General features: G+C 33.1%; 1 protein-coding gene across 3 annotated transcripts in view; it reads right to left on the bottom strand.

Annotated features, from left to right (window-relative positions):
* Positions 1-27,252, bottom strand: part of Hr4 (nuclear hormone receptor 4) — an 82,222-nt gene that overhangs the window by 39,302 nt on the left and 15,668 nt on the right. Inside the window, exon 1 of one of the 3 annotated variants that reach the window (XM_085192577.1) lies at positions 1,158-1,324. The exons of 1 other annotated variant lie outside the window; for it this stretch is intronic. In XM_085192577.1, coding sequence (XP_085048703.1) covers positions 1,158-1,209 — 52 coding nt within the window. In that variant the 5' untranslated portion in view covers positions 1,210-1,324. Of the gene's footprint in view, positions 1-1,157; positions 1,325-27,252 lie in introns of those variants that run through there. One more of the 3 variants, XM_085192578.1, reaches the window with a different exon arrangement.

The following is a 27,252-nucleotide window of genomic DNA, read 5'->3' as shown; positions in this document are numbered from 1 at the left end:
CATACATTTTAATGCAACCGTATACATGCATCGTAATAAAAATCGTAGTAAATAAAAAGTTTCATGGTGTATCTCGTACACAGCAGGGTAGGCAAAGGGAACCTAGTGTTAAGACACTCCGTTCCCTGCTTTCCACCGAATTTTGAAAGCATTGAGGGCTCAGTGGCGGAACTATATAAGATATATAGATTATACTATTTGCGTATTCGCCTAATATTAAGTCTAGTTGATCCTATTTTAACAGTAGTCTGACGAATGTTAGGCTATTTATAAAATTAGAACTCATAATTTTGTTTTCAATACAAAATGTTGCATCTAATGTAATATTTACTTTTTTTAGAATTGATTTAGTTATTTTTTGTCTTTCCACTAATAGCTATAGTTTATATTATGAAATATATTTTTATTAGTATTATGGTGTTAGGTGAGTACTATAATTATACTGAGCAAATAATATTTGCATTGCATTCGAAACATTTCAATAAAATTAATTAAGTTTACAATATAAATTAATTATTTTACTATTTTCTTGTTTTTATAATCGATGGGTCTAAATCAAATTTTACTGTACGCTTTAGGACTATGACTAGATAAACTTAAAGTTTGTCAGTAGATGGCGCCACTAAAGCAATTCCAATATGGCGGCCAATTATATTACTTATATACGCAAAAGAATTGATTTAAGGGAGATATTAATAATAAATAAATAAATATGGCAATAAAAATGATTATTTTATTCGATAATAATGTAATACGTTCTTTTGTTATTTATAAGTTAACCGAATGACAACTAGCTCTATCAAAAACGTTTATGAAAATGTACGTCATGTAGATAACTGTGCAAAACAAACTTTTTAATTTATAGTCACAGTTAAAAAAATGTTACTGGCGTGTACATTGACGGTTATCATAAATTTAAATTTTATATTTCTAAAATGCTTTTCCTATGATAAATTATGTATATATTTATATTTCCCGCTATAATATATATTATTTAAAACAAACAACAACAACAAACGGACATTAAAGATGTGTGCGTGGCGCCCTTATCACGAAAATAGAGAGACAGAGAGACGAGACAAGTGCATGCCTACTAGTACAAAAACAGTGAATACAGTATAACATAACAAAAACCGTAAAACCAGTGCTCATCTCACCGTAAAACATATTGCCGATTGGCCGTCGTCCGCTCGGGTCTATACAGTCCATTCAGAACGAGGCAGCAAGCTCATAAAAAAGTCCATCACTCATACGTAGCAAGTACTAGGCGGTAAGCGTTCGTGCAGTCGCGCTGGCGGTTGGCGCCCGCACGGAAGTAGGTTAGTAACTAAAGTTTTGTTTGCGTGAGGCTGCGGCGCGCTGCACTCGCCTCGCTAGCGACGCCGCGCGGCGTGCCTCGCCGACCTCTCCACCTGCCCTCCCCTCCGCCTCGTGCCTCGCGCCTCGCGCCCGCGCATCTTTCACTTTCGGGCTTCACCGCCCGCCCTTATTCTTCTCAAATCGCGCCCTCACTAGCGCTTTGTTTTTTTTAAAGCAACGCTAATTATAATTGATGTTTTTGTAATTTCCTGTAATTACCGCTTTAGATGTTTTTTTTTATTTATATTTGATATAAAAATAAACAATTTGGCGCTAATAGTGAACGTTCACGTCACACGTGTAGTTTATTGGTTAGACTTAGGTTATTAAGCTCTTTGTTAGCCTAGGCTCTGTCTGAATGAATAGGTACAAATAGATATACGTCACTAGCGCATTCGACCTTTTGCCACAGATTATATCTATATATTAATATTTTAATTGTAACATGATTCTATAAAATATTTTAAAAACAAATAGATTTTAATTTAGTTTATTTTATGCATTTAATAGATGGATTTAATTTGGATAAAATATCTAGATTAATTGTAGATAAAATATTGAAATGTCAATATTAATGGCTATTAATATACCTATACAAAGAGATACTACGTTATACGAATTGTTTAATTATAATAAGCGTAATATATATTTTTTAGGTTCACGCCGTATCCCGCACACAGCAGGATAGGCAGGCCTAATGTTAAGACACTCCGTTCCCCATTTTCCAGCGAACTTTGGAGGCTATTTACTTCGACAACATACTATGTCAGTCATTAAATATTTCATTACCTCGAGTGGGAATCAAACCCACAACCTGTCGCGTTCACACGCTTGTGCCCCTGTTCCACGACGGGTGTCAGAACTATTAAATATATATAATGCAAGGTAATTTAAGATTTAACTTGCATTATATATACATATACATATATATATTTAGCAGTTAAAGTTCGTCCGTAGCGCATCGATCGTATCACCGAATGCGGCGGGGTACACACGCATTCGCAGAGTGCTTTGTCGATGGTTATGTAAGGCGGAGGCCGTCGATGCTGTCGGAGTCAACGTTCGGCATTGACACGCCGCCCGCTCCCCCCTCCCCCGTCTCCCCGGCGCCCCCTGTCGCTGCTGAAACCAGCTGCGAAATTGGGTCACCAGCTACACCGCCTCGGCTGAACCAACCAGTTTAATGGGAACCACCAGTTTGAGAACAATGTTGCTGAACCACCAGAAATAGTGGCGGTAACCGAGTTCAATTCAAACTGGTTGGTGATTGATGAGTGAAACAAACCTGCCGTTTTTAAACCATCGATTTGAACTCGAAATATCTTGTGTTGTGAGATAATATATTTGTTAAACTTTTAGTTATTTTTTATTTATGGAAAATTATTTGTCATACAAAAATATAATTATTCAATAGAAATTCTTTACAAAAATGATCCTTTTCTTCACTTTTATCATTATATTACATTTAATTTTCCCAACAAACATAATAAACAATCATATCTCCTAAACAAGTATGATATTATGGAATAAACAAAGTCAACAGTTTCTAATATCAATGCATGAAAACGGAGAAGGAAAACAGCAATGCGCCGGCATCGAACGCTCGAGTCAATGAACGTCATTGAAGCCCCACATCTGAGATTAATACACCGTATCCTTATAATAATAGAGTCGATTTTTGTATGACAGTATTGCACAACCTAGCCTTGGCTCCTACTGGCCTGGCTGACTTAGACATTCTATCTACTTTTACGAGTACATGGGCGAAGGCTCCAGTACTTCGGTACTAGTACTTAGTGTATTCTGTACTTAGTCGATGCAACTATATAAAATATTGCACATAGTAACGTAATAATAATGTTCTCGTTTGGAGCGGCACTTTCGATTTTCTAGTACAGGTATTAGAATTACAGGTATTTGTTGTTAGCGATTTCGTATATATTTTCTATTAATGTTTAAGCATTCTTTTATATCATTAAATTAAAGGGTTAAATAAAAATTGTTTTGACAATAAGGTGTTAGTTCAAAAAATAAACATAATATTTGTATATTTTCTCTGTTTTGTAATTATAATTTCAATTATTTTAAGGACAGCTTAAATATTTAAATTTTTAAATTGCCTATTATTAACTCAGTTAACATAATAACATGATGTTTGTTGGTTCAAATATGATTCGATAGTTTAATTACGCTGTGGGAGTCTCTTCTATCTGGAAAAACTATAGTAATAGAGAGGAGTGATATAACTCTATGTTTTTAATACATAACCTGTATATGCTACATGTCAGTCATGTCACAATAAAAAACATACCAAATCTAAATTTTTGAATTTACTATTACTTCATTCATTAGGATTGTATTAAAACAATATTCATTGATGGTAAACAAATAACACCACAATGTACATACAATTAGAAAACTTATTATTATTATTCTTTATCAGTTTAAAATATACAATTATTAAAGTTTCCCAAATGTATCCCACATATAATATAGAAATAAAATACATAAAAAAATGCAGGGGAGTCTCACCCTATATAGCACTATTAAAAGCAACACCGATTGTATAAAACAAGTAGCTACTAAATCAAAGGACCAAGCCAGAACAAAAGAGCCTTGTACATATATCTATAGGGTAGGGGTATATAGGGTGTCCGCCCTACTTTCAGGGCGCAGGCTGCAGGGTGAACGTACGTCATTGACCTACCTATGATAAATATACTCGTAGCGTACCGGGAATATGGCATTGAAACGCTCGACTCTCGACGTTACATAAAGTATATAACGAAAATCAATATGAAACTATTTTTATAATAGTAAATAACTTTATATAAAGCTAAAATGTTAAATTAAAGAAAAAGATTTATTTATTAATTATTATTATTATTATCACTGAATATATTAAAAAAATAAAATGTATTTTAACATAGGTAATAAGTGTTTGTGTGAGGTTTTTGATATTTTTTTGAAAATTACAATTTAAGAATTGTTATAAACATACATTGTTTTTTTTATTGAATTCCATTTATAAGTTGCCAGTTTAAATAATAATTTAATTTATTATAATGGCAAACCAAAAGCCAAACAAAAAAAGCATAGTGCACTTTCAGTAATATAAATATAGAAGTAAAAATCTTAGGGCAGAATGAGAGGGTGCGGTGTGGGGGTGCTGGGGCAGCACGTGCCGCGCGGTGAACGACCGTCATTGACCCACCTCTGAGGCCTACTTGCGATAACAACCCCAATGATAACGGCTCCAGTGTTTGTCTGACTGCTTGCGTCCAATATTGTGGATATCTGATACGAGAGTGGAGACTAATTGATTAGTTTGTTTTTGGTTTTTAGAATAAAAAAATATAATATTTATATATTAGTTTTTTATTATCAGTGGTAAGACACTGTGTTTCCCGCTTTCATCAGAATTTTCTAGGCATTTTGTGTTACGTGGTTCTCGTTTTTTGCCTTGTTACTAGAGCGACAGAAATGATAATATTAATAAATATTTTATTTCCTCGATTGGGAATCGAATCTACAACCTGTAGGGTAATAGTCCCACGTTTGTATCCCTGCGCCACAACTGGCCTCAACAATCTTAAACATACTAATGTGCATGAAAGATTCTACTTATATTATTTATTAAAAAATATTGTCAATTGAAATTTTTGATATTAAATTTATAAGAAAATATTTTCAAACGGTTATCGCTAATGATAATACTAATATATTTGATCTTAGCTTTGCCAATTAAAGATTTTCCTTTTAGTACTATTTTGTGTCAATGTCAAGTGTAACTAGATTATTGCAATTAATCTCGTTTTAATATTACGTTCATTTATATTTGCTTTAAAGTACGGTGTGAAAAATTATTTTAGCAAGGCCATTTTGTCTATTTTTTCTTTTATTTTAAGTAAAAAGGATAAGAGTATAATCATTAATTTGCTACATTTCTTAAACTCTAAGTAGTTTTATTACTTCACTATCATTTTCACGCTGTAACCCGCATTTAGCAAGCAGAAATTCTGGAGATATTGCTTTTTGAATGGAAGAGAATCGACCACCGAAGAGGAGACGAGAATCGAACCTACAACCTGTCGTATTTACAGTCACACACTTATATCCATACCCCGACTGGCCTTCATAATAATATTAATAAAAAAATATTTCAATAAACTTATTCTTCATAAAACTGTAAAGAAATAGATAATATCCCAAAGAAAAGTCTATGAACGTTTACGTTCGCTGCACCGGCCCCACTTCCGGACGTAACGATCAATAGCACCCGGGGAACGAACCCGTGACCTCGGGCCAGAAGTGGGCCACCGCGCAGGCGTCATGGCAGTGCATATTGCCATTTTGAATTGCTAATTTTATCTATTAATGGCGCTTGCATTGCATTTCGTTACGGAGGTAAAAAAACGATGACAACAATACTTGTTTTTGTTTAAAGCGAATTAATTAATAATTATTTGTATTTATTAATCGAACAATTATTTTTAATCGGGAATCAGGATTTTAGGTAATATCTTTTTTTTTAGTTTTTTTTAAGTTACCATATTATGCTACCTGTTTTCCTTGATGGGGCAGTGCATCAAGGAAAACAACAGAATTGAGAATATTGATATGTAATTTTTGCGCCATAATTAGGTATCTGTTTTAATAAATATCGATTACGGGATTGTCTATGTAATATTACAAGATGTAATTTGTTTAAAGCAACCATTAACTACGATATTAAATAATTTAATGAGAAAAATAATATTACGACGCTTTTGCATAGCATGTATGAAAATTTATTCCATATAGAAGTATAGCGCAGTGGCACAAGCGTGTGACTGTAAATGGAATGGTTGTGAGTTCGATTCTCACTCAGAGAAATTAATTATTTTTGCTTAATAAAATTCTCGAAAATTCGGCGTAAAGTGGGCAACGAAGTGTCTTAACCAACTTCCCTCGGCCTTCCATTCACACATTACTATATCAGGGATACAGCGTAAAGCTGATAAAAAAAATTAGAATTTTACTTTTAATAAGCGATATTTAAAAAAAAATACATAGATATAAATTATAACATAGCTCTCCAATAACACATGCGTCTGTTAGCCATATTTTCGTATCTATAAAACACCGAGTGACTAACTTATTTATTCATTTGCAAGAATTCTTTTTATAATTGTGCGTAAACGATTTTATTTAGGTAAAATATTGTTTCACAAATTGTTTTCAATAAAGTCTCTTAAAAACAAAAGATTAAAAATAAACAGTCAAGAGAAAAAGGCGAAGGTAAAGGTCGTTCGTATAAAACGTTGTAATTACTTTGTATAAAAATTTTTGAGTAGTCAATATATTCAGCTCGTTGCAATGCCAAGGCGACTGCCAAATGCGTGAGGTCAGGTACCAATGTCAGGGGCCCTAAGATTTTTTTTATTAAAATAGACCTTAAAAATAATTATTTTATTACTAGTTATGTTACTTCAAAGCTTATTTATTTATTTGTTGTACTAAAATACAATAGAAAAAATATATTATAAAATATTTAGTTCGTAAAAATGTTCGGGTTTCTTAAAAAGGCAACCTGTGGAAGAGGATAAGTGAAAACCAGCGACCAATTTAAGAAAGCAATATAGAAAATGGGAGAGAAAACAAATTGCCAAATAAATATAGAATCCATTTAATGAACGTTATTGCGTAATAACTAATAAGGCAATCACGAACCGCCATACTAATATGAACATATGTAGATAGAGGAAGATAATGAAGTGAAATTGAATATAAACATAATATAACATGGCAGTGACAACGGTCGACCCCCTTTTGACCTAATTTCCAGACCCATCCAGAAGGAACGTGACGCACGCGTGCAGATATATCGACGGTCCAGACTATAAACTTTAATATATTATAATTAAATTAAATTAAATGTCACTTTAAAAATAAAATTATAAAAGTCTAATATAAAATTACAGTGCAAATAAAACAGTTAAAAATTAAAAAATGAACCGGAAATTGCATATGACTTTAAGGAATTTTGTGACTTCCTGTTCAAGAATAAGTTAAAATGTCGGTCTTAAGCTATTTTTGTCTCGAAGTTACACGATTGTTAAAAATATATATATGAATCAGTTTATCCAAATACATTAAATAAGACCCCACGTGAGAATTTGGAAGCAAATAAATGATTACTTCTATAATTTTGTTTTTAAAATGATTTTACAATGAAATTACATTTATTTTATTTATTGTCTTATGAGATGATGGAACCTAGTGTTAAGACATTCCGTTCCCCAATGGTACCTTACTTATCAATGGTACCATACTTCTCTTGATTTACGTAATTGATTCACCATGACTCGATTAGAGTTTATATGCGAATGATACATTAGTTCGTTAAAAATATGCTCCAAGGTTTTGTTTACTGCTTTAAGGTTTGAGTAACCTTATAAAAATCTATTTTTACATTTGATTCCTACGAATTTATACAAACAAAGTCATAATTAAATTTAAATATCATATAGTGTATCAAATAAATAGGTTTTCTTCAATATACTGAATATAATAAAAATTAAATTAGTGAATCAATTTTACATTTTTAAATATAAATTATTATAAAAAAGATACATTTAAAAATATAAAAAAAAAATATATACTGATATTGTTATATAATTCAGTTTTATAAGCAATATTTTTTCTGAAATCTCAATTCAAAAATCTCTCCATTAAAAAAACATAACCTAAAGGAAAAGGAAACACCAAAAACCCCATTGAAAATTCTAGAAGCTTACAAACAACCGCCTAATCGCCATATTGGACGCGTCTGGGGCGCGTTGCCATGGCAACGCTGCATTTGACGCACCGACCTAGTTCCCGCCCGCCCAAATGTTAATGACCTCCAAAACCCGGGTCGAAGTTCACGTTACACGAGGAAGAGATTATCTATACACTTGTAGGTTCCTATAGACCCCGGGTCACCCGTATTGATCCAGGGTAATTTTGCTTCGGAAGGTTTCTGGGTTACATTGCCCGTTTCGGTCACGTAGCCCTTCTGATTTTCTAATAATAGATTTGGTCTTACATCATAACTTTTCGTTTATTCTTATGTAAAATGTTAAATAAGTTTTGTTTTTTTTTTAATTTTATGGTTATTATTAAGAGCCCTCTAGCGGTGAATGGTATAGCTTGCTTGTATGACATTGGTAGCAGCACCTTTATTGATTTTTATTTTGTGTTTTTTGATATCTATAGGCTTTATGAATAATTAAAAATGCAATTACAATAAGAAATAATTCGTGTGCTTTATCGAATGTTATAAATATGTTGTTAAATAACGTTCTATAATATTATGGAGGGTGGGAACTTCCTACCTACAATTCCCATGTCTATTATTAGGCAAACTGATAACATGTCATTACTTTCTTGTGCTACCAATATATCATATTGGAGTTAATAAAGAACTAATATAAAATAAGTTAAACGTACTATTTTTTTAGAATATATTTTCATTTATTGTATATTTATCTTCATGCTGTATCATGCTTAGCAGGATAGACAAAGGGGAACCTGGGAACCTATTATTAAGACACTCTGTTTCCAGTTCCCAGTTCTCTGGCCTAAATAATGGAAGTTATAATAATAAAAAGTTATTTCTTATATAGCGGTTTGCAGTGCATAGCTACACCCCAAGGGCATTTAATCATCTATGCTTTCCCTTGTGTATACCTATTTAAAGATCCGGTCATAATAGAAATAGTAAACCCATATTTTATATGTTAAATATATTTTTTTATTCGCTCCGATAAGACCTATAGATACGTAGATTAACTCGAACTAATTTCAAGTTCGAACGGACGGAGAGTGGAGGGTCTCGATTCATGGGCATAGAAATCGGCAAATTAAAAATGAAAAATAAAATATATGTAAAGTTAGATATATGGTATAGTTATTAAGGTATATAATTTTATTAAAGGATTTCTGAGTAATATAAAAAACGCGACATTGAGATTTGCCGTCATTTCACGAAGTAATTTAGTCGGAATATGTGAAAATTACAAATAACATTCTTCTACTATTCTATACTTTATTAACTGAAAGATATCTAAGAAAACAAACATTAAAAATTACTTCTGAGTCATTTCCAATAAAAATAGTCATTTTCTTTGTATTATACATAAAATATTCATTTGCAGCATACAACCCAAAGGAAATTGAAAATATTTTTAGCGCGTAGTCAACTGCATCTAGGCGGTGTTTGCGTGTGTGTATGCGTGTGTATATACATAATCTACGCAACCACATGCAAAGGTGAGTGACAGGACGCACACACGCCCACATGTATACGAAGGACTGTCGCATGCACTGAACGGAGCATACCACAGAATAGACATAGAACTAGATTTAACTATATATTTTAAATATAAATAAAATAATATTTATTATCTGTATATAAAAATAATATTTGTGTTAATAAATAAACTTTCTACAATATAATTGCCTTATATTACATTTATTAGTCATATTATTATTATATGAAATTAATCAATGTTTTTCTAATATTTACAGTTCAGTTCAGTTTTTAATTTTTGACGTTTCGAGCGTGCCAATATTTACAACAATATAAAGAATCATAATATAATTGCTTAGTTACCTGAATGCAGCCCAAAAGGAGAGTTTTGTTTTTAGCGTGTATGTTTGTATGTATGTCCGTTAAACTAATGAACCGATTTTGACAAATGATATTATGTTGTCAGATTTGCCTTGATGGCGCGATTGATACTGGATGTACTAGTTTTATAATTATGAATACAAATTTTTTAAAGCACGTGTTAACTTGTTATAATTAAATATATTTACATACCATATTGATAATATTAAAAAAAACATTATCAGAAAGTCTTAGTCTATATAAAACTTAACTATGCATAGAATTTATTGATTTGTCTATGATTCCAACTGGTTATTTCAAGCTTAGTGTACGAGTATATGTATTGAAATCCTCTTTGCTTTAAACCCTCTAGGGGACATTTCAAAGGGTTCCAGTGGAGCGTGTGTGTAGACCAGAGTAGTGTGAGTCCTTTAACGAGTGGTACTCCAGAGCTGGTGCAGGGCGCGCGGCGGGGGCGGCGCCTATTCCTAGCGCGAAACTAGGCCGGCCGCCGACCGCGGGCTGCCACAAGTAATAAGCCTGAACGGATTTTGTATTTATAGGTGGATGAAAGTTAGTAGACACTATGCAAGTATGTATTAATATGTAATATTGTTAAATGAAAATGCATGTATATGTCTTTTTTTTTAAGGTAGAAACGGAATACGAATAGGATAACTTTATTGTATGTCTGTCCGTCTGTTAAAACTATTTATCTTGAGATCGCGTGGATGTATCAAGCTGAAATTATTATCAAATATTTAGGTCTATGGTCAGTTGAAGCATAGAAAAATTAAGCTTCGATGTAATTTCAATCGAAATATACTTTCTGTGGACCTGATGAAATTTGGCTTAAAATTAGTAAAAATTTAATAGGTATTTCATAAAAAATATCATTACAGACTTATATTTGTAGTTAATTTCATACAAAGTGAACCCATATGCCCGCAAACTTAAGTTTGTCAACTTTTATAAGATGTACTTCCCGTTGACCTACAACTCTGACACGTTACGGAAGCCTCGGTGGGGGATTCTGACCCGCACTTAACCGTTTTCTTATTATATTTTTTTATTTCAAATCACAGCTTTATAAACGAAAAACACTCCCTTTATACATATACGTAGCACACAGCAAGGTAGGCAGAGGGAACCTAGTGTCCGTTCCGATACTCCGTTCTCCATATTTTTTTTCTTTGTATATTCCTAGCGGTTTTATCTTTACACCACACCGGGTTGACTTCAGCGCGTGACGGTGCCAAAGAAAAATTGTTTCTTGGAACAAAGGTTCAAGATCTGCCTACACTTACACGGGGTTAAATTTACTAATGTACTTGTCAGTTAAGTTTTATGTTAGAGGCGTTGTACTTAGAAGTACATATATTTTTATAGAAAATACTAATATTATATTGTCTAGTTTTGGCTTATATTTGAAGGTTTTGGAAAAATATTGTACAATAATTAATAATATTAATAATTAATTAATTAAATATTCCTTTTCTTCATTATTATCAGTAAAAACGGAGAAGAAAAAATATGATAACGGTAAAACCCGTATAATATTAATTCATTTAACGACAAATACATATAAATCTAAAACGTGACATTATGCCTATCCGTTCCGGTGGTTAATTCGCATGAACTCGTGTTAAAAGTAACGTGACATTTGACAGATTGCACAGAGTAAAAATAGTTATTTGATTAATTAAATAATTCTTTTTGGATATGTGTTTATTGTATGAAAATTATTTTACTTAAAAAAATACATATTTAGTATGGCTTCAATAGTAGTAAAGGAATTTATAATATATTTTTTTTATTTTATAAGACTAAAGATAAGAAAAGTAAACAAAAAATATTAATAACTCTTTAATAAAAAGCTGTAATAGAAATAGGAAAAATATGTAAGTATAAAATTATTCTAAGTACATTACTCATAGAGTTCAACCTAATCTAGTCTATCGGTATACTAAACGTTACGCAACATCCGCTGTCATTATTTTTCTCCGTATATGATTTATAGGCGCAGGCGCATGCGCTGGACCACCGAACTACATTTCACTTACACTTTAGAAAGTGAATCTTTCTTTCACTCCGTGCCGTAGCTGTAATTTATAGTAATGAGGAGAGATCATTGTACGCCGTTTTGTAAATTACTCTACTAAAGACCACATCATCGTATTTGGCCAGAATCCAAGGTTTCTTTTTTCGAAAATTTTATACAATTGTAAATCGAGATTCTAATTGACACGACGACGTGATAAATGTAGTATAATAATTATTGTGAACGCATCCTTTCTGCTGTTGAATGCAGGTGTTGAAGCCTTGAATATAGCGAATGCACTTTCACTTAAATACAGTCTAATATAACCACATACCAGCTAATGCACTTCGAGCGATAAAGAGACCACTACAGTAAGTACTTGTTAGTGGGTAGGAAATTGTTTGTTACAATTTTGTGTCACGCTATCGCAAAAATCCTTCAAAGTTTTATGTCAATGTATATAATAAACGGAGTCACGGCCGGTTGTCGATCTCCTAAAATTATGGCCGCGGTACTATCGGCGTTCTAGACGCTATCGCTAAAGATAATTAGATATGAGAAGTACAAGGCATCAAAACAAAATTAAAGGCCAGTTGCGATTGTAAATATGAAGTTAATACTTATTTTCAAGAAACAAGTGAGCATATCGAGGCCAGGCGTGGCGCAGAGGAATGTAAACGCGAGGTTATAGGTAAATGGTTGTGGGTTCGATCCTCACTCGAGGAAATATTTACTTAAATTTATATTTCCATTTGCTCGCTCAGGTGTCGAGGCAAAGTGCGGCGTTGAGTTACGCTACTCAACATGCAATGCCTCCAGAATTCGGCGGAGAGTGAGAATGGAGTGTCTTTATACTAGGTTCCCTCTGTCTATCCTGCTCTGTGCGGGATTCAGCGTGAAGCTGACACACAGTACTCTCATTTTCTAATATAAATGTTTATAACTGAACGATTGAGTTCGGTCCCCGCAAAAGATTCGTCCGAATTAGGAAGCGTCGGCAATTCGCAGGCCACGGTCGGCTCGAACTTGTCCGATTTTTATTGCGAGTTTGAAGAAGCGAGCGAACTTGCCCCACTGACCACTGCCGGTTGATATAAATATAATAGACCACGTCCACTAATAGAATTGTGGCAGATTGATGTTCAGATGTTTCTTTGCGTGGAGCTACTTCTTGCTTATATTGAAATATTATATATGATTCAATAGTATATAAGTATTATATACTTTTTAACAGCATAATATTGTTTTCTTTTTTTTTTAAATCCCGTGGAAAATATCCAATTATGGAAAGCATTTCTTAGGTAACCCTACGAGATTCTTGTGTAATATTTCGTGAAATGCACAGACTCACATCCTAGCAAACATACTTGCGACAGGAAAGCATTCAGCATTCCTATTAACCTATTTCTATGCATCGCACTGAAGAGTGCATTTGACATTTTCTGTTGAAAACTGCACGGATCATAGAGGTGGTTGCGGGGGAGGCGGGAGGGGGGAGAAGGGGGGACCGGTAACCTACATACCGGTCAACACTCCGCCACAGTCAACACTCGCTACAGGGACGTTAGGCGCGTTTACGGAGCCAGCACACTCGCGCCAGTCACTAGAACATGTGCCTGAAACTTTATGCGTACCGCTGGAACACGCGTTCTCTTAGAGATCTACGTATTGTTTAGAAATTTTGGAACATTTTTTAAGCTGCCTTTTTTAATTCAAAATCTAAAAATATATAGTCTTTTTAGGAAAAATTCAAAAACTTACCTTACTAACATTTACAGAGGCATCCGATTAAATCGCAAATCACACTCACCTGCAACAAAAATATATAAGGTTTAACGCTCTAATTGCTTTAATTTTATCACATAGACCTAATTAAGTATGCCATTGGCAGTAAATATTTCTTTTCGTCCATCTGTTTATACATAGTTTAACTGTAACGTATGAAACGCCTTTTAACCTAGAAAAGCTAGTATAATGGCTTGTCTTGAAATGAAATATTGTAACTGCTTAAATAATTTAAAATACAATATTGGCAATTTTCTGGGGTCTGGATTGTTGGGTCTTTTGTCTAATGATTTTAATCTATTCATTAAAATCATTATTACCTAGAAATAAAATATCAAAAGCTAATAAATCGATGCAGTTTTTACATACAAATATATCACGTTTCCTAACAAGTAACCAGGCAAGTAACTTGAAAAACGATTGCCCCAAACACAAAGTAAACAGACTAATGCCAGCATTAGATGCGACTAGACAAGGCCATAACTATCAGTGAAATGTCGAGAGGGAAAGAGAGGGATACATAAACTATTTATTGCACACGTAACAACACTAGTGCAATCTACGCACACATGCACAAAATTTCTATTTCTATTACCTAGTCTAGGGTTGCCACTACTGGTGTTAATAAAAACAATCTGTTTAACAGTGTTGCATGTGTGCAAATTGTTCTATGTAGAAGCGGTTGTTTTAATAACTGTATTTAGTTGTTGTTTACTTGACATAAGGATATTATGAAAATATATATTATTTAAATTAATTATAAAATCAATTATTATAGACGTCATTAAAATGTATTATAATAAAATATTAATCAATTATCAAATATTAAACATATTAAAAAATACACTTTTTTGCTGTGTTTTAATTATATTATACAAAAACAAAGCACTAATGTCATGTAAAGTGGAATTATCATAACAATTTAGGTAATCAGTGTAGGTAGTCTAGACTGATAGTTAAGCAGGTTATTCAAAAATAAGGTGAGTCTTCGATAACGATACAAAGTCATTTGTCCTAGAACCTGAGAACCTTGGGAATAGTTGAAACAAACAAACAAATGTGAATATTTTATATATATTATTTTGTAAAGCTAAATTAAATATGCTACAGTTATTTTGGAAGTACTGCTCAAGAGTTCTTCAAGCACCTGCCCTGTACGTAGGGCTGAAAGAGAAAAATATATTTTTAAATATATTATAATACTTAATATAGTTTTTTTGTATATTGATTGTTGTGTGAAATATTGCTGAAAAAATATTGCTAAAAATATTGCTGAGATAAACGTCCAGACAGAGAAATTAGTGATTTTTTTCACTGGAAAATTTATTTAAAATTCTCCGTGGTCTGATTTCGGAACTAAATAAAGCCTTTTGACTTGCAAAAGTGAGAAATTATACAAAACATAATTTTCCGATCGGAATTGAACCCAAAACCGGCGCCTTTATAGCCACAATGTTAAAAAAACAGAAAAGCACACAGGTCACCACTTAAAACTTGAAATCGAATATCAAAATATTTAAAAAATCTAAATTATTTTCATAACTCTTCTAAACATTAGGAAGTAAATCAACCTAATTTTTAAACTAAAATAAGTGAAGTGTTAAGAAATCTTTATTTTGTGAGTGAGCATTCTAGAGTAGTGTGTTCCCATGGAATTGGGTTATCTTGATGAATCGTTTACATCGCGCTTACGACACACCCAGGAACTCGATAAGAAAGAATCAGGTGCAAATGCAGGGCACCTGTTTGTTTACTTAACTAACGATACGAATTTTGAAAAAATAAACTATGAAAATGTATATTTTTTTAACATCATTACTGTATCTCGCTTAAAGCATTAGTAGGCAGAGAGAACTTAGTGTTAATACACACCGTTCTGTTTTATTCGACGAATTCTGGAGGCAATTCTGAGTGGCGGTTCCCAACGCCGCGCTAAGTAATGAAAATGGTCAATATTTCATTTTCTCGAGTTGAAATCGAACCCACAACCTATCGTGTACACTTTAAACCCCTGCGCGACGACTAGCCTTAATAACGTACATTTATTAATTTGGGTTTTTTAATTCATTGTACGTCGTTCATTCATTAAGAAAAACGATACCCTCTGTATAATCATTAGTTAGTATTAAAGCTATCAAGGTGATTTATTTAAATCTACTGGAAATATTGAAATTAACTTTAAAATTTTAAAGTGTAATTAATAATAAAAAAATGTATTTAAAATATAACGGATATAGGGCTTTTCAAGACCACAATGTCCACTCAAAGCAACGTCGCCCGTCCCATATTCATTATATAGAAACTGGCACAATGCCAAAAAATAATTAGTCATCTTTCTAAGAGCTGTAAATCTAGGATAAGTCGCACTTTGAAGCTTGTATACAAGATATATATGCTTAAATATTTATTTTTTAAGCCCAAATTACTAAGTTTAGAGGCAAAAGCATGCAATGTCTGTAAAATTCGGCGGAAAGTGGAGAGCGGAGTGTCTTAACAGGTTTCCTCTACCTACCTTGCTACATTCGGAATATAGCTAAAAGGTGAAAAAAATACTGAATGTATTAAAGTATTGAATGATATATTTTTTTGTTTTTTTTTAAATATTGCTTCTTGCTATTTTTACTGGTCGAAATGAAGTTATTAAAATTTCAAATTGTGTATTTATATGATTATTTATATACGTAAAACAAAATATATTTCATTTGGTATATGGTTTATTCACGTATGTATACAAAAAAGTACAAATTTACTATATGAGAATTTTTAAATACTATTTTTATTTTTACTGCGTATTTGCTTTTACCTATTTACTATTCTAATAAAGGCAATCAAAAAGCCTGTCACTTTCCTTCTATTATATTCAATGAAAAATGTATCGTTCCACTAAAACACGGATGACGTATTTTTCTAATTTTTTTAATATTATGGACAATTAATTGCAGGCAAATAAAAAATTAAATAATATCTGTATGAAGTCATTCAACATCTATATGCTAAAAGCTAAGTCTAAAGCTAAGGCTAAAAACTAGCTACAGATGAGTAAATCTATAATTTTTTGTATTTATTATACTATTATTTAATTTAACAGGAAACTATTTGAATATTATTTTATTTAAGCCTTCATTGAAATTACACTCAGAGTATGTCCATCTATTGGGAATAAGTGGAACTAAAATTTCAGCCGCTCGCCACTAGATGGCCCTAAATTTATATATATTTGTAAATTTAAGGCATTTAATTAATCTAAATAATATTAATACGTTTTTGAGAATAAATATAATTGTGTGTCTTAGTTTTTAATTTCTTATAATGTTTTGTATCCATTAAGGTTATCCTTTACTTTTATTGTATGTTTTGGAAACATTTATTTATAATTTACTACATGTCAAAAAGATTTTTTTATTAGTTTATAGTTTACGACCTATATTTTTAAATAAATATATTATTTGAATATAGACAGACAGACATAGATAAATAATGACATTACGTAATTTACTTCTGAGATCTTAAAAGAGTTCATATAAATTATCTTCATGAATTTTTAAATATCTTATTCTTTTAATAAAGCAACTCTTAATTTAATGTATAAAATTATATATATATTTTTAAATAGACAATTTTATAGTCTTTATGAGAAAATACATATTTTTAATAGTTTGTAAAGTATCTCTCAGGATCCAGCTAGAATTGGCATCGGTCGCATGAGAGGCTAAATAACTTTGTTTGTGATTAAATTAAATTTATTATGCGCTATTTAAAAAGATATATGACCGGAGAGGCACAAAGTGTGACTGTAAAACCGATTGGTTATGGGTTCGATTCCCACTCGAGGAGATGAAATATTTATTAAAATTTATATTTCTTTTCTATTCTTTTCTTCGTTCTGGTGTCGAGGCAAGAGCGTGGCGTTGAATTCCGCCACTCAACCCGCAATGCCGCCAGAATTCGGCGGAAAGTGGGGAACGGAGTGTTTTAGCACTAGGTTCCCTCTGCCAACCCGACGCGACGATTGTGGGTTCGATCCCCATTCGCGGGAATAAATTATTATTTATTAATTCATTTCTTCGCTCTGGCACTTGATAAACGAATCCCATATCAAAATACGTAGAAATGTTGACCTTTAATATGTCTTTGGCCTTTTATTTATGAACAGTGAATAGTCGATGCGGGCTTCAACTGATTCTCTTATTAGGCAATAAGTATGGATCAAGGTTATTATAAACTTGTACATTCCTTTTCATATATTTTTTATTTAATAAATGGAAATAGCAAATATTCCATACAAATATGTATTTATTATTAGAAAATTTAGAGAAATACTCAATATTTAGATATAATTTTTAGAAAATGTATAAAATTTTTAACGTAGCGGGATTTGAACCCGCGCCTCGTGGACGCCGTCCAAGTACGCTTGTTCACTATGTATTCCGCAAATAACCGGGTGTTCAGAGAACCTAGTATTAAGATACTCCTACTTTGTTCCCCACTTTCTGCCGAATTTTCCGTGGCAATGTATATTGAATGGCGAAACTCAACGCCGGGCTTTGCCTTGCTACCAGAGCGAAGAAATGCAAATATTTATAAATATTACTTCATTTCCTCGAGCGGGGATCGAAACTACAACCATGCGTTAATACAAGCAAAGTTCATGAACAGAACAGAATAGCCTACTCGTATAAATCTTAATTTAAAATTCAAAATATAACAGAAAAAAAAAATTTGCACAGACAATCAATATAAACTATAGAAAATATTGATATGTAAACTTCCGTCTGAACCGTTAACAAATCTATCAATAACTACCCTCAGAGAACCCCCAACCTATAGCATAATTGAAGTTCGCGTAGAGCCTGTGTTGGATGCACTAGCCCTGTCTGTGTGTGTGTGCTGCACACACAAACACACATAACGCAGGCATTGCAGGCACACATTGAAGTCTAGATCGGAGCTACTTTTATTCGTTGGGGTAGGTCGCGATAGGTATATGCTAATCGATTTGTTGTTTTGATACGCTGTGCGCTTAATAGGTTGTTTTTTTTTGCAAATATCGATATTAATTATGTGTTTTGGATTGATATTTTTTTATATTTACATATTTATATACGTCGTGCTTAGAATTTTTATTAAATAATATTTATTGTTACTTAGTTTCGATTGTAGGAAAACATATCAAAGAAATAAATTTATTAAAGAATCACTGAATTAATTATTATTACCTTTATATATTAATATAATTATAGTAAAACATTGCTTTAGAATATTACCACAAATAATTAACTTCCCTATTTGTTTTGTAAACATTGCGAAATGTAAACATTTATCAATTACACACACACACACTACATCGACGTTGCACTCACACATACACACACACAGAATGCACTCTATAGCGCAGCTGTGTGGGACCAGACATCTATCTAGCTGTCTAGATGTCTAGATGCCTGGGGATGCATTGCAGTTGGGATAGGTCGGGGTTGCCACCCCCCACTCGCACCCCCCACCCCCAATAGCCATCACGTAATCAAATGGCTGACACTCAAGCTCAAGTTTATTTTGTATGATAATGAAGTTTTTGATTGCATATCCCATAGAGTATCGTTCTTGTTTAATCAGTTTATTGATAGTGTTTTATAGGTTCTTTTTCAGCTTTACGTTGTATCTCGCTATATCGCAGGGTAGGTAAATGGGGCCTAGTGTTAAGACACTCCGCCCACTACTTTTCGCCGAGATCTGGAGTGGCGGAGAGTGGCGGTACTGCCGACGTTTACCTTGATATCAGAGCAAAGAAAATGGATATGTTAATTATTTCATTTCCTCGAGTGGGAACCGAACCTAAAGCTATCCCGCTTATAGTCCCATGCTTGAGCACTATGACTGGCCCCAATTATATCGTAGTTATTAATTGTTAGTTTTACGTTTATAGTTTTATTAATTTAAGTTACTGTTAAGTTACTGTCATTTACATAACAAAAACCAAAGAAATTACGAGTGGCACTAAAAGTTTAAAGTAGGTGATATCATAAAAAAAACAATTTATTACTTTTTGAACATTGACAGAATTAAAAGTGGTTTTTTTCATTACAATTATATATATATATTACTTTTATTATATTAAAAATAAGTACTAATATACAGAAATAAATATATTTCTATATACGTCGGTAGGTGAATTTTAATAACAAGTAATTATAATTAAAATTTTGAAGTTGATATATGGGACCGAGGGCTGCTGTCTTTTTCCTCGTTTGCTATAAATTAAAAAAATCAAGAACAAGATTTAGACCAACTCCTGGCCCTATAGGCCCTATAAATATAAAAAGTGAATTTTCATAATGTTTTTGTTTTGGCCATTGCTTTATTATGTTTTAAGTTAACATAATGCAGTCTTTATGATTACTTTACTATAAAACTGATATATGTTCATCTATGAGACTGTAAACGCAATAGGTTGTGGGTTCGCTTCCTGCTCGAGGAAATGAAATATTTTATATCTTCATTCCTTCGCCCTAGTAAACAAGCAAATTGCGGCGTTAAGTTACGCTACACGCAAGAAAAAAAAGTCATAACACTAACTTCCCAGGTTCCCTAAGCGTAAAGCTAAAAAAACATGTTCATCTCATATCGTACATCTTAAGCAGGGAACCTAATCTCCGCTGTCAAGTAGGCTATTCTGAACTATTGTTGACTATAGAACCACAGCTCATTGTCTTGCTATTTACGCGTACTACTATTTGTATAGAACCGTGGTATTAAAGAATTCTTCATTCTCTTCTTCTATATGGAAGACTGGTTGGTACAAGGGTTCGAAATTGAATGATAGGAAGCTAGACAAGAAACTCAATAATACTGTTTTTTATGAAGGTCTACGACGTTGTGGTTTCTATAGAAATTATTCTTGTACGGTGGTGTATTTTTAATAATACTTAATTTTAAATAATTTAATGTTAATGGTAATTTTGATAAGAATTGAAAGTAATATTTAATGCAACGAACATATTTTAAAGATTGGTACATTTCCTTGAGTTCAAATCTAACCCATAACTAACGCATCTTGACTCTACCCACTGTGCTACAATGACGTTAATTATTTATTTACACTTTTTTCAATTATTTTCTTCATTTAATATAATTGTTAATTGCAATAAAAATTATTATAAATATTTTGATAGCTTCAATTGAATCATTTATTTTTGTATCAATCGCTATCAAAACAGTCTATATATAAGTTCATTATGTAATATCAATGTTTATTTACTAATACGTATGTCGTTCCGGTCGTCGACCCTGCTCCCCGATCGTTGAAATTCGACATTGTCCGCACTTCAGAGAGGGATGGCCTTATATGGGGAACAGGAAGTGGGAGCGAGAGGTGTTAGAGGGTAGAGACCTTGAGCAGGCAAAATCAAGGGTAAAGTTTTGTTCGTGTGTGCGTACAGTTTGCCTGTGTGGGTAGATAGTTGTTATGTAGTTGTGTAATAAGGCGTAAGGTACTTAATACAATAGTATTTGTAATTATTAGAAATTAGATATAAGAAGTTATTGTGAAATATATTGGCAGTTTTCTATTGGAAAAAATACAACGTTTTTTAGATATATTTATTGTATAATCAGTATCAAAACTATCGTTATTTATTCATTAAATAATCTGCGAAATAAGGAATCCCTACAATCCCACCCAAATATTACGCAACACAATTAAACGGCCACGCCGCCATAAAAATAAAAACTCGTGTCAACAAGCAACAACCACGACCACGTGCTATACCGAAAATAGACACGCACGCACACACGCGCACACACACCCACACACGCACGGAGCACGCGGTCGCGAGGCCCGCGGAAAAATCAATATTTTGAGCAAAACTACTTCCCTTAACGCTTCAGTGTGAGTTAGACCTCCGCACCCCCATCAACAAACGACCTAACCACCATTACGAAACAATCAAAATTGCACTCTATTTCAATCATACAAGGTGCAATTCCTTATATTCTAAAAGAGGGTAGTTAGTTTTAAAGGGTTTAGAATGATATCGCCGTCTCGCTCCAATCAATCGGATGGCTCGGTCGCGGCCGCGTGGCGCCGGGCGTCGACCCCGGCCGGGTCGTTACCCTGCGTGCACCCTGTTACGGGCACCCTCTGCCGAATCTTGGACCTGAGCTGACATTGACTCCAGGATTCAACGAACTTCCGTACTATATGACCAGATTTATATTTATATATTTTAATATAATATAATTATAGGGAATAAATCATAATTAGATCTATATTTCCTATACCTACTATATTCATTAACGTATCTAGAGATATATATTCGTGTAAATGTTGTTTTTTTTTAATTTTTCGGGGCAAATGTCGTTGTAAGTATAATTCCTGGGGTGGGCACCAGTCTATTCTGGGGTGGGCACGGCCCCTACGCCCGTGACCATATCAAAGATAGACATTTAGGATCTGTGTGTGTTCGTTTTTGGCATATTTCAAAGGCGTATCTCTCAAATATTCGGTGTCTGCCATTGAAGTCAGTTTCCGGGTATAAGTGCGAGCGTATTTCGTGGTATACTGCTTAAAAGGTTAATTGCACCGGCTAATGATACACGCTGCTGTAATTTTAAAAAGTTAGCAAGCACTAAAAGAATGTATGAGATATATTTTTATTACATTCATTTTATAACATTTTTTAGCTTCACGATGTATCACGCTGATACCCTGCATAGCAAGGTAGGTAGAGGGAATCTGGGAACCTAAAATTAAATTACTCCCTTCCCATTGAGACATTTCCGTTCCCCAATTTCCGAAATTTGGAGACATTGCGTGTTGAGTGGCGAAACTCAACGCTGTAATTTTTTCCTCTTTTCCAGAACGAGGAAAATGTGGATGGGAATCGACCACTCAACCTGTCACGTTTATATTCTCTCGCCCCTGTACGACGATTGGTCCCGAATATATAACATAGTTTTAAATAATTAATCTTTTTAACAATTGATAAGTATCTATATATTTGGGGCCAAATATAAGTACCTTTTGATGGAGGAACCCTTGTCATCCTGCTATGAAATTAAGTTATCTATGGACGTGCAGCAGAATTATGCTTATTACCTGCTATGACAACGCCTGTTCGTGATTAACTTGACCCTGGGACTTTCAAGCACCCTTTTGTTCATAAAAACTCTAATTGATTTATTGTATGTAATAATTACAATTTAAATTTGTAAAAGAAATGAGTAACGTTTACTAGGTTTAGGTATGTGTGGTCGAAATTAATTATTATGTGTGTTTTAGCTTGAATTTATTACTTGGACTTTTGTGACTCATAGAAATATAGAATTTCCTGAGTTTTCCTTTAAATCCTGTTTTCCGTATAAATTTTAAAATGTGAAAACAATTCAATTTTCAAATAATTAAATAGTAATTACATTTATAATTCCCACGCTATCTTGAAGAACTAAATATTTTACAATATTATTTTTATTATTCAGCTTCACACTGTATCGCCATTTTTTGGAGAATTATGTTAAGGTGTCTTAACCGGAGTGTTCCGTTGCCCACTTTTCTCCGAATTCTGGAGACTTTGCGTATTGACTCAACCCCGGATAGCAATAAACCTACAAACCCTGCGTTACACCCACCACCACCAACCACCATCAATACACCAGCGCCACGACGGCCCCCATTCTCTTATTCAATTTATTTATAACGGAAAATTCGTAAAATATATATTTCTTTTAGTACTTTTAAAATATTTAAGAATAAACTTAACTTGTCACTTACAATACTAATGTAGGCGTCTCTAATTTAGCGGTGTCATCAAACACACGTTAAACAATACAAATCATAGTGTAATAAAAATAAAGACATTCCATATAAATTAAGGTAAAATGTGACGTATATAATTGTTGAAATTTTAAAACATTTATTTCCGACTAAACATTTATGGCTGTGTCCCAAAGAAAAACATAAAAGCACAATAAAACTCATTTATGGGGTAAATTAACACTATAAATAAATTAATCTCCAAATTTACATGGAAGAAATATACAGTTATTATTAGTACTTAACGTAACTTAGTAAAAATGTACCTCATACTAAAAATATGTTTTTTATCTAAACTTATACAATTAAATGTATAAATATATTGGAGTGCGTTTTCTTAGAAACTCGACGTAGGTTCAAATTTACTCGAAGGAATAAATTTAAGGAACTTTATAAATAACTGCGATATTTTTGGATAAGGAAATCCCGCAAGACGTAAAACGAGTAAATATTGGCAAAAAGAAAACAATTATAAGGGCCAGTGTGAACGTGACAGGTTGTGGGTTCGATTCCTAGAGGAAATGAAATATTTAATTTCTCATTTTTTAGCCCCGGTGTCGAGGCAAAGCGCGGCGTTAAGTTCCGCCAGTTCCGCGCAGTGCCTCCAGAATTCGGCAGTAAATGAATAACCTCTACCTAATCTGCCGAGTGCGGGATACAGCGTGAAACTAAAAAGAAAAAAAACTTCAAACGCTTCATAAACACGTATGTCCCCATTTCGCATTTAAGAATGAATGATTAAAAGGTTCCTTAACACGATAATTTAAAATATATTTGTCAACCGACTGTAATATACATTTGACGTTGGCATCCACTTTAATTGGCGTTCGCGAAATAAATCCTCGGTTAAACGCGGTTAGCTGAAAAACGACCCAGTTCCTGAGTAATCGTCCTTTTCCTGGAAGAATTCTGATACAGACACACATTTTACGTTACTTTTGATGCTATGTTTAGATGTTCGAGACGTTTTTACTGTTAAATGGGGCAGTTTATAGGAACGTTCCTAAAAAATATTATGTAAGTACTGTTTGAGGTTATTTTAGATTCGAATTTTAAATTTAATATAATTAAACATTAAAATTTTAGGGAAAATAGTGAAACTAAAATAATTTTAGCAATTTTTAGGAGTGTGTAAAGTTTTTAAGCCAAGAATCCGAAGGGATTCAACGCCTTAATGCCAGAGCGAAGAAATAAAAATATTAATAAATAATAATTCATTTCCCCAGCTATGCAAAATGTTTTTTTTTCAAATGTTATTTACCAATCCTTCCCTAAGCCGAAATTGCAACACACAAATAATATAACTGCAGTAATATTGCAATACTTTATTATTAATATAAAAAAATGTTTTGGATGTGCATATATACGTAAGTGGGCGTAATCACAGGTTACAGGCAACGTTAGTGTTACAAAATTATTCGCAAGAAGCTTCATATCATCGATTTAAATGTGCATTAGAGTTGGCAAAAACTATTATCTATTCAAAATAAATCTAAAAGCTGTACTTGCAACATATATATATATATATATTATGTAAATTTAAATTTATTTATTTTTATTAATACCCACATACAGAAGGGAAGAAGAGGGGACCTCCACTCACACTCCATTCCCCATTTTCCGCTGAATTCTGAAGGCATCACGTGTTGACTTTATAACAGAATTAAACCAGTTATAACCTATCTAATTGGAATGATCAGAAACAGGAACTTCACAGTATACTAATACCACGTTTTGCTGGATTTTGGTCCGATTTAGCTACAACCACCATAGCTACCACCACTAAAAAGCATCTATCACCAAATCACTTATCCCAATACGAAGAATTTAACGATTGTTTATAAAAACTATCGTTAGATACTGTTAAAATCTACTTACTAGTAGATAAATGCGGTAAGAAGTTCCATATATATACATATAAGTGGCATATAAATAAACGATGCGCCGCGCTAGATTCGGAACAGCTGTAGTTCGGGCGGCATGAACGGTCGGGGTCAATGCCCACTCGTATTTTCAACATGTGCCGACGTTTTCCACGTTCCATGAAAAGTACCGGGCTGTCATCCCTTCGGAGATCTTCGGAAGTCTTCGGGTATCTTCGGATTTATTTGGGGTTTGCTTGGAAGGTAGCGTTCGTTGCGTAGTCTTAGCTATCAATGTTATGTAGCCAGGTTATGTAAGATCTTCGTAATTGGCTATGTTCGCAGACTTGTTATGTTATTGAAAAGAATTTTATGTACTTTAGAATTTTATTACTTACAGTGAAATAGTTTATAATATATGAATTAAGATATATTTTATAAAAGTGGGGAGCGGAGTGTCTTAACACTAAGCTCTCTCTCTGCCTAGTTTGCTATAAATGAGATACATTGTGAAGCTTATTAAAAGCTTAATACAGAGAATCTGTATTTCTTTACTGTAAACTATAAAAAAAATCACGTAAATTGTTTTTATTGCCCCCACTAGTAAGTTGTAAGTACTATAGTACCTTCATAATAAAAAAATATATATTGTTCTTAACGAGATCTATTTTTTATCGTTATAACGAACCAAATGAGCGGGGGTTGGTGAACTAAGCGATCAAGGGGCGAAGCCCTGTTATATTAATATTTTTCCTGATCGAGACTTTCGCAACTGTCGTGAACTGTAATCACACGCTTACCAGCTGTTAACGAACGACGTAACTATTATTAATAAAAAGGAAAAATAATTTAAGAATTTACTAAGATATACAGATTATATTAGAAAAATAAATAAAATTATATATAATGTACCTAAATTTTAAAAGATTATCATCATACTCAAACCCATGTCTTTTTAGTGCGGCCTTGAAACCAATACATCTATTCGAGGTTTAGATTGCTATCTGTATTACGAACGACATTGGTACGAATAAATTTGCGACGACATTGGAGCTGGAGGAGCCAGACCAGACCTGGTGTCACGGCAGGATGATGTCACTGCTCTAATCGTGATCAATGTCAGGGTCGACGTATTCGTTTTATTTCTAGCTATTCTGCATTTTTATGTTTCTTACCAGTCTGCTACAATTTTCAGTTGATATATTGTGCTATATAATAATATTATTATATATTATAACAAATAAAGTGCATAAAATATCGACTTCCTTTAATTTATAATTTCTACCTACCGTTGTAAGAAAGGATGATACGACGTCTGTGTTCAAAAATCTGCTTTTTCCGTTTCCGTAACATTTAAAGAAATTCTTTCCTGATGCTCTACCAACTCCTCGAGGAAGCAATATGTCAAATTTGAGCTGTCTTCGTCCAATAGCCTAGGCTGGGTCACGAGCAGATTTTCAATCCAACAGTTGAGCTGTATTTTCAAATTTTCTTAAAGAATCCGTTTTTTTTTTTTTTAAGAATCACAAATTTCCTAATATCTGTTGAAGTTAAGAGTTGAAATGGATAGGTCCCCTACTCATCAAGGGTTTGTCAACGATGGTCTACCGTTGATCCGTTGATCGAGTTACACTCTCAATTCTTATAAAATAAATGAATAATGTTATATTTTTGAATTGTACCATATATTTTTACATATATGTCTTAAGGACATATAGGATAGTATGAAACACTATCTTCCCTCTGCCTATCCTGCTGTGTG

This window comes from Heliconius melpomene, chromosome 11 (genome assembly GCF_056956725.1).
Source record: "Heliconius melpomene rosina isolate 202511_hmr_F chromosome 11, ASM5695672v1, whole genome shotgun sequence".
NCBI lineage: Eukaryota > Metazoa > Arthropoda > Insecta > Lepidoptera > Nymphalidae > Heliconius > Heliconius melpomene.
The sequence above is the reverse complement of the archived record's forward strand: the minus strand, read 5'-3'. Positions and strand labels throughout refer to the sequence as shown.